The following is a 9,338-nucleotide window of genomic DNA, read 5'->3' on the forward strand; positions in this document are numbered from 1 at the left end:
GATAAATGTATAAATTATAACTATTGGTTACAGCTGTATTTTTTTTTTTCTGAGATCCCCAAAATGATCTAATCCTAATTGTTCTTGGGGAGCTATAATTCAGTCATTGTAAACAGAGAAAATTTAAAGGTAAAGGTGAAAGTAAGATTAGAAAATAAAGGAATAAAATGATCTGTGTGGTATTGGCTCGTTTTGTTCGCGGACTCGATGCCTTGTCTGATCAACAAACCACAGACGCCTCCAACCGGCCATTCAGCACCATCTGCTGGTTATGCTCAAAACAACACAAATCTCTCATGCTCAGTGTTTACAAACTGCCCAAACTCAGTGTGTCTGTTTTATTGTATTTTACACTGCTCAGAAATATTAGAGGAGTACTTGATCACCACAGTACAGCATAAATCAGTTAAACTCCATGTAGGTGGTATGAGGTGCCAATGTCCTGTGCTGACACCCCAACACCATTTCTGTCGGCATTTCCCAGAACACACCAAAATTGGAGCGGCTGTCTCCTTATTCCCCCGAGTAGCGACCAAGACACCAACAAAGAGACCTGTACAAACATAAAATTGTCCAGTTCTAATGAGTCTGTATTTGACATGACCACCTTTACTCTTCTGCACAGCGAAAGGTCACTCTTAGCTTAATTTGTCGTTTCTTTAAGTAGTCTTCAGAAATGGTTCTCCAGGCTTCTTGAGACCATTTCTGAAGATGTGATGAACCGTAATGATCAACTGAAAGTCCAGATGCTTGGTTTAACTACAGATACAATTTAAAACTCGTTTGCTGACCACAAATCTTTTGCAGTTTTCAATACTTGTGTACTATTACTTATGTAGCATAAAGACTTTTACCTAAATAAAGTACGTGAAGATTCGTCAGTTTGCTACACTATTTATCTCTGATCAGATACTCCAGTTACCAGCTGCTGAAACGTCAGTAATGTTGAAATGTACTTTTATATCTTCGCCTTTTGATGTTGGCATTAAGGCACGAAGTCATTATTTTATTTCTTGTTATATTTACAATAAGTTATGCGTATACAAGTGTGTTGTTAATCGATACGAGGGAGGTTATCCACTGATTAGACAATCTGCAACGTTACCAAAATAGATTAAATAAATCGTAGGTTTCTTGAACGCCACATCGGACCGATTATACCCGGAACCAATTCTATCCTGCTCACCACGAGCGTATTTTGGTGCTGCACTCTCGGAATCGCAAACAGCTACGGCGGCATGATTCTCTCGCTGAATCCACAGCTGTCCGTGGGGACGGATAATTTCCCCTGAAAATAAAGTCCTCATTTTACTGTGAGTGTAAATCGTGCTCATGAAAGCTCGTGTCGTTATAAAAATGTGCGGCTGCACATCAGCTTGACAAGCTAACAGCTGAAGCTAACCCATTCAACATATGGGACTCTACTAGACTTCATACTTTGTAGCACAAGTTTTTATTTCTCTACTTTTCTTAGTAAGTTGGAGGCTAGACCTTGGTAGAAACACTGCTGCTTGTCGTTATAATACCGTTATAAAAAAAATGGAGTCGCTAACTACAAATACTGACGTGCGACTAACGGTGACCCGGTGTTTCCGCACACTCAAGTCATCCACGGACAGCTCAGACATCATTACGGCTCTTCGGACACTCCACTCCTACTTGGATGAAGGACCGGACAGCACAGCCACCTCAGCTGAGCGTGCAGAGTTCAGGAGAGCTCACTACTCTTCCGCTCTGCAGCTGCTGGTCAGCAACATTCAGGCTGACTGGTTACACCAGCTGACAGCAGCCCAGCGCGCAGAGCTGTGGGACGGCCTCTTCCTCGCAGGACCTCCAGAGCAGGCGCTCCTGGTGCTGATGGATGCAATAGGAGAGCTGAGGTGGGTGGTGCTGGGTGTGACGTGCTTATCATCATCATCTTCTTTAATAACCTTAATGCCTGTGTCTCGCCCCTGCAGACCCACCTCAAATCTGGACCACGTGGTCAGCATCACTGAGAAGTTCCTTCAGCGTGGTCGCCTGGCTGAGCTGCTCTGGTCCTACTGTCTGGAGGCAGCGCCCTCTGACTCGCAGCAGCTCAGAGAGACGCTGCTGGGGCGTATTAGCGCGTTGCCAGACATTACCGCGAACAAGCTACAGCTAAACAACAGAGCTCTTTTCCGTCCTCAGCAGTACTACCCACTGCTGGCCACAGAAATGCTCACTGCCCTGGAGCACACCTGCCAGGCACTCAGAGGTGAAGGGCATCTGTAAAGCAATGATGACACATTATTAGGAATACTACAGTGTGTGCCAGGAGACATCGTAATCTCTCATTCTGTGTGTTTGTAATTTGTAGCTGGAACGGACTGTAATTTGACTTTTGTGGCTCAAACACTTGGAAAAGTGTGTATCCAGGGGCACGGCGGTGAGTTTAAGGATGTATTTGGTTATAGTTGTTTGTCTCTGTACTGCAGGAGTCCTTAAGCTTTTTCAGGTTGAAAGCCAGCCTTCAGAACCTGAAAAAAATTCATACTCACGCTAAATTAAATAAAGATCAGCGCATTAGAAAACTTATTTTTCCTAAAATAAAAATATCAGTTTATTTTTCACCTAGTTTTCCAGTGGCTCTGCTCCCCACACTTTGCAAACCTCTGCAGTGTGTCCTCCCATTGTGCCACAACCTCCTGCATGTCTTTTGCTGTCAGAACATCCTGTTATTACTTATACTCCCCAGCTACTTTATTAAATGCACTTTGCTACTACTAGCTTTGCTCTCTTTTGCCATCAGAACTTGTATAAATTCAGACCATTCTCATTTTTTTTTTCTTCACTTTTGTCCTGCTGCAGGTTCGGTCTTGGCTGTGATGGCTCCTCGTCTGTCCGCGTGCACGCGCTCAGACATGGTGTGGCAGAGGGTTTGCTGGAAGCTGCTGGAAAATGTTCCCCAGCGATGGATGGAGAGCGTGCTCACTGGGCTGGTGCAGGCTGTTAGTGGGTGAGACTGTTGCAGATTCAGAGAATCTGGGAAAATCTTTTTATTTTATCCAGCTGTCAGATCTGTGTTTAATGGCGCACGTTTGTTGTGTTTTTGTTTCTTCAGGCCGGACGCACTGGGCAGGATCATCGGAAACCTAGTGCTGACAAATAAAAAGGCTCAGTTTGTCATCACTCATAAACTTCTGTTACTGCAATATAAGTATGAGGTACTACAGTAACTTCCTCCCTGACAGTTATATGTGTTATGAATATCGTGCTTTAATCTGCGGCTCTTTTCCTAGACTCGTGTTCTGAGAATTATTCTTGGTTACCTCGCAGCAGACAGGGATCGCAGACCTCTTCTTATCCAGGTGGGTGGACGTGAAGTTAAGCAGCCTAATATTATAAACATATTAGAATATAAATAACCACTTCACACCCTCACTCAGCTGTGCTAATGTGTTAGTTAATGATTTTGGTGTTTTCAGGTTTTACGGTCTGTGTCCCAGGCCTGGGCTAACTCCAGCGCAGTGAAACACACGCCTCTGGAGCAGCAGTTATACGTCAGCAAAGCCCTCCTGCTGAGTGTGAGCCTGCTGAAAGACTCTGAGATACAGGAGCTGCGCTCAGGTATAACAAAGCCTTCTGCTTTGTGCCCCTGAGGATGAAATAAACCCTGACTGTTGGTCTGTTTTTGTTTGTTTTTTAATTAAGAAAGACCTCACGGAGCATAAGATCACTTCAAACTCCATTATTAACTATTCTGGAGCTTCTGCATGACCCTTACTAGATGATTTATTAGTTATATATTTTTACATCTTCATATTTGTGCACATTAAATAAAAATCAGTCAGAGTTTTCAGCAGTAAAATTACTACTGATACTAATCAGATACTACAAAACAGCTACTGAAGTAATAAAATACTTGATTAAACTGAAGTCAGTTACACTGACCGGTTGAATCCGTCTCTCTCAGAGTTACTTCAGTGTATGCTTGGCGGCATGCAGACCCACCTTGACAGCAACGTGGTGCGGATCAGGCATATGGGGATGGTGATTGGAGAGTACCTGAGCTCCCGCATGGATATCAATGGAACCAAGCTTAAATTTGAGGTACGGTTCATTTATAGCAGGAGCAAATATAACAAGCCACCACGAGGCAGCCTGTCATTGTTTGTACTGGACTGTGAGGCTCGTGTGTGAGGTGATGCTGTGTCGTGTTCTAGTACGATCAGGACGAAGAGACTCGTGAGCTGCTGTCTCTGTTGGCTCCCGGCGCCTGTGACGAACCAGAGGCTGAGCCCGTAAATAGGTAGGTCGTACTCCCTGTCACTTCTGCTTAAAGATGTAAAAAGATGAAACTGCCAATCAGCTGACTTGCTAAGTGATGAGAATATTATTTTTTAAGGATCCTGAAATGTTTTACCTAAAATTTTAAAAATGATCTGATTCATCTTAAATGTATGCAATATGTATTAAATACAAATGCAAAAATATTGTGTCATCTGTCATCTCCAGAGCTGACGGTCCTCAAGAGACAGCTGAGTCAGCTCAGAATGCATCGCAAACTACATCAGGAGCTCAGGCATTAAAAACGGATCCAGACTCTGATCTCGATAGGTATGTCAAGCATTCAGTAAGAATGACATCCTTTAAAGATTTTTTTTTTTTTTTTTTAAAAACCCAACTTTTACATGTTTAGAGCATATATAAAAGTGCACGATTAACCTTTTATCACTCCAGTGACGATGAGCTCACTCCGTACGATATGTCTGGAGATCAGGAGATCAGTAAGGCGACCCCGCCTCGCTACCTACGAGACTGCCTGGAAAGTATGACTTCACCCATCTCATCCCTGTTTGCCTTATGTGATCACCTGTGTCGTATTCTCACTCCAGCATGTCCTCATGTTTCAAACTTATCTAGTTTTAATATCCTCTGAGGACCCAGTGCGCGTGGAGCTTGCTTTGAAAGCTGCTGAGAGTTTGGTGCGGAAGAACAGTTTTGCAGCCAGAGAGGTACGACGGGAATAAGAGAGGCTCTAAGATTTGAATATTTCCTCTGGAAGATAGGGGTAAAATGAATTGATGTTATAATGTAGGTGTTTTCATTCTTGTTTTCAGATCAGTGTCCAGATGTCCAAAGTCCTCCTTCATATGGACGACAAATACAACATTAACGGCTTCCTGTACCTCAGGCAGGCGACGATGGTGGCTCTCACTGTCACTGACTGTATTCCTGTATGTTTGCCTTCTCTTAACAAACTACACACAGCTCCACAAACTTTCACTCATAACCAAACTGTATTTCTGTGTCCTTTGGTAGGTGGCTCACTATTTAACCACAGAGTTTTACTCCTTGAACTACAGTCTGCGCCAGAGACTTGATATCTTGGAGGTAAAACGAGAGGTCATAGTGGTTATCTGCGTGATGGTCTTTGATCATTGCTACATATCATGTAATTATGGCCTCCATTATTTGATATCACAGGTTCTTGCCTTAGCAGCTCAGGAGCTCTCTAAACCAGTCACTGAAAAGAAAGCTGCATCCATAAGCTCTGCTACAACAGCTGAGTCGACTCCATACCTCGGTGACAACCCTGTTCACTGGCAACAGGTGGTAGAAAAGCGAATCCAAAGCAAGACAAAACGCCTCACTAAGGTACTTCCAGTCTCTCTTGTGATTTGGAATTTGAGTGCAAGCTCACTCTGAAAAGTAATTTTGTGTGTTTTTGCCACAGAAAGTCAACCAACCTGTTACTAAGGCAACACCAAACCGCTACGCCCCTGTTGCCGGGCACTTCTTTTTCCCTCTGCTTAAAAACTATGACAAGTAAGCATGATTCTTGTTTTCAAATCCATGAACTCAGCTGTAAGAGAACATTTGTTTAATACATGATACCTTCCTGCTAGGCCTCAGGTGACCTTTGACCTGTTGGGCAGTGACCACCTGGTACTGGGCAGGCTGATCCACACTTTGGGCCTCTTTATGCATCTAGCAGTCAATGCACCGGTACATGAATTTCTCCTTCTCTGGCCTATTATAGATGCTGTATTTGTTTTACAATGCCTCTGTTATTTTGCTTCAGATAGCCGCACAGATGGGCTGCGCTTTGCTGGACTTTGTGTGGGCAGTGCGGTACCATGCTGACCAGTATGTGTGATTCATTATCTCTGTTTGTCTCTGTAGTGTAACACAGAATAATATCTGTGGACCTTTGTTGTCATCTAACCTGAATTCTGTGTGTTAAAGGATGGTGAGACGAGGCGTCCTCTTCGCTGTTTGCTCTGTGTTTCTGAGCATGCCCAGTCAGAACCTGCTGGTGGACATCAGTGATCAGCTGTTTGAGACCAGGTCTTGGCTGGCAGGTATTAAAAAAAATGTGGTGTGACATTTTAATGACAGAAAAGAAAAAGCCCGATGCCACACCTGCACCTGATAACTGTCAGCAATCTGTCTTTACAAACACACAAAAAGATAGTGCACAGTCATTCACAGCTGGACTGGACATTTCTGGGAAGCTGATGAGGAACCAGGATGTCCTGTAATACAGGGGTGTCCGTGATTTGATTGGCTTTTCTTTTTTTCTTTTTTTTTTATCCCAATGGGAATAAAACTCAGAGCTGAGTGATACAGGTCAGAGGGGTCACAACTTCCGTTTTACAGGTTGCAAATTGTCAATACTACTACTAATAATAATAATGTTACTGTCCACAGATGTTGCTGAAGGAGACCCGGATGCAGATTGCAGGAGTCTGGCGGTGCAGAGCCTGGTGCTGCTGGATAAGAGCTTGAAGAAGCAGCTACAGGATCCACAAGCGCCGACTGTGGAGACGTGACACAACGTCAGCAATGCACAATGACATTCTGGGTGTGTGAAAACCCACACATGAAGAGAAATGTGTCTTTAATGTAGATGTTCCTTTAGCTCAGGCATGAATCCTACTTACTGCAGGTGCTGCTTTTTTAAAAAAATATCCTGCAGCATAGTGCCAACCAGAAAACATCTTCTCACACATGCACTAATGGCACATACGCTGGTTTGTGTATTCAGTGTCCGATTTACAAACCAAATGAAATATTAGATGGAAGATGAAGTTTTCCTTAAATAAAAAAAATGTTTAAAATGTATTAAAATATTTTGCTATGAGGATATCCTTTCTCTGCTTCTTTCCTGTATGGGTACTCTCTGTACTTTGGTTGTTTGTTTGCAGAGGACATCCTGTGAACATTCACATGAATATCACTCTGACAAATAATGGAAATACTATTAGTACTTCCTGTTGTCATGGTCAGAGGAAAGTCCACCACTGCATTGTCTGATAAAATGAAACTACAACGTCTTTTTTATTAGTCTGTTTGAATTCATATGGTTAATTACATTAATTATTTTCATTGTTAAAAAGTTAAAATGTTTTATAATTCAGACAACTGTATTCCTTGTTCTATCTAAAGGTTACACTGACAGTTTTGTACATTAAAAAGATTCTAAATTTATTTTTATTGAGAGAAAGTGTAGGGTTTTGTTTTGTTTTTTTCAAATAATTAAATCTGATGACGATGGGAAATGATTGGGATTTCAGTGTTTTGCCATGTATAAATATACTAGTGCTAAACAAGGAAATAAAAATTAAATATGCCTAGGTTTTGACAAAAACTAACAATATGTAGTTTGGTCTTTAAGTTTTTGAATAGAGGCATTTGTTATTTTGTGGGTTTACCTGTGCACGCCACTACTCAGTAGATTCAATTCAAACTATATGACTGAAGTGCAGACTTTCAGCTTTAATTCAAATGAATATGACATTAGCTGGCTTTTATATAAGTAACCAGACAAACTAACGATTTAAGATATAAGGACTGTTTTTAATACTTGGATGAAAATCCTTTCCCCGATTCCATTGCCAAACAGCTGCTGCTTATTTGTGGGTTACTCTCTCAGTTTTGTCTTCAGCAACTAAAAAGCAGCTCTGTTAAGTTGAGATCAGAGCTTTGGGGGTGCTGAGCACCCAGAGAGCTGCCCATCCAGGCAAGGTAAACTGTACTCGTCACGATGAGACTTCTTCCCTGTCTCTGTCGGTCCCTGCATCCTTAAATGTCTCCAGATGTCCCGAGTTCCCTCTGACTGTCTCCTTGGTGCATTTAAACCCCTGTTCCTCCCTGTCCTCGTCGTCTGTTGTATTCATCTCCATTATCAGTCATAATTTTACCATCTCTGTGCAAGTCTGCAAATTTCTTTATTAAATCATAAGATTCTTAAATTCATCAAGTCTCTCTGTGCCTGGGTCCTCGTCACAAAACATGACATCACTGTTTTGTACATTTTAACAATTTAATCCCACATTTTTTGAAAAGATGTAAGAAAACCATCAAATGTGATAAAGGTTATTTAAATGCTGCTAAAGAAGAATGGATTGGAAATTTAAAAAAAAAACAACAACATAGCCTAACCTTAATTACTGCGGGAGAATAATGAATGATGCTCATAGTGAGTAAAAAGTAAACTGAGTGCATTTTTTGGACAGAGATTCACTTTTAAAGTGTGTGTTTAATATAATACAGATACATAAAAAACACTCCAAACTGTACAAAATATTATTAAAAAAATTACAAAAATGGAGACACCTTGGCCTTTGGTACAATGTATGAAAAGATGTTTACTGCAGATACTACTATGGCTCTGCAGATTTGTTCTTTTCTTTTATCCTATGTCGCCTCACCTTGAGGTTGGTAAATCTGTCTATCACATTTTGGTGGTCAAGTCTCTCAAGCATCTCTTTCTCAACTGACATCACAGCCAGGTGCTGGAGTCTGCTTTGACCCATGGTCCTTCTCAGCCAGGTATGGAGCTGACTCAAGTCACTAAAAGACCTCTCACAGCTACAGCTGCTAACTGGGTTTGTTAGGGCAACCTGAATAACAGTTTTCAGTGTGGGGAAGATCTGATTATCCAGAAGATTGTACAATGTTAACATATCTGGAATGGCACCAGCCTCACTCTTGAGCTTCAAAAAGTTTTTGGCAACTGTGACTTCCTCTGACTGAAGTTCAACATGGTAATGCAGTGCCAGGCCAGGGCTGACAACCCACTTTGTTTTGCAGATTCTGTACAGCAGAACACAACTTCCAGATTGTACGAGTAAAATTAGTTGGGTTTTTTCTTTGCCAGTTTAACAGTTTGTGTTGTGCCTGTTAGTACTCCCTGTCTGTTTTCTTACCTGGTTCTTCCTGACCTTGTACTTTCTCCTCATGTTCTCCTCTTTCCTCTCTCCCTCTTTTGACTGACTATCATACACAAATAGATTGTATTCAATTAGATTAAAAAATACTATTAAGATCACTAATAAAAAAAGTCCTCTCTCAGTTTCCTTTTAACCAAA

At 41.7% G+C, this 9,338-nt stretch overlaps 1 protein-coding gene across 1 annotated transcript; it reads left to right on the forward strand.

Annotated features, from left to right (window-relative positions):
• The first annotated feature begins 1,183 nt into the window (after positions 1 to 1,183).
• telo2 (TEL2, telomere maintenance 2, homolog) lies at positions 1,184 to 8,200 on the forward strand. Its single transcript, XM_080872524.1, has 20 exons — positions 1,184 to 1,880; positions 1,959 to 2,236; positions 2,339 to 2,407; positions 2,830 to 2,977; positions 3,083 to 3,185; positions 3,261 to 3,329; positions 3,447 to 3,588; positions 3,935 to 4,071; positions 4,185 to 4,270; positions 4,477 to 4,578; positions 4,702 to 4,790; positions 4,885 to 4,976; positions 5,082 to 5,198; positions 5,284 to 5,355; positions 5,449 to 5,619; positions 5,699 to 5,790; positions 5,871 to 5,970; positions 6,047 to 6,111; positions 6,211 to 6,326; positions 6,676 to 8,200. Exons 1-20 carry the CDS (start codon positions 1,540 to 1,542, stop codon positions 6,795 to 6,797), a joined length of 2,511 nt encoding a protein of 836 aa, XP_080728650.1. The 5' UTR covers positions 1,184 to 1,539; the 3' UTR covers positions 6,798 to 8,200.
• Positions 8,201 to 9,338: the final 1,138 nt, after the last annotated feature.

This window comes from Rhamphochromis sp. 'chilingali', assembly GCF_963969265.1.
Source record: "Rhamphochromis sp. 'chilingali' genome assembly, chromosome: 22".
NCBI classification, from domain to species: Eukaryota; Metazoa; Chordata; class Actinopteri; order Cichliformes; family Cichlidae; genus Rhamphochromis; species Rhamphochromis sp. 'chilingali'.

Coding starts and splice junctions, on each gene's coding strand:
- telo2 (XM_080872524.1), top strand. CDS start 1,540: ATGGAGTCGCTAACTACAAATACTGACGTGCGACTAACGGTGACCCGG. Junction 4,579..4,701: donor CCAGACTCTGATCTCGATAG/GTATGTCAAGCA, acceptor TTATCACTCCAG/TGACGATGAGCTCACTCCGT. Junction 4,791..4,884: donor CCTACGAGACTGCCTGGAAA/GTATGACTTCAC, acceptor AAACTTATCTAG/TTTTAATATCCTCTGAGGAC.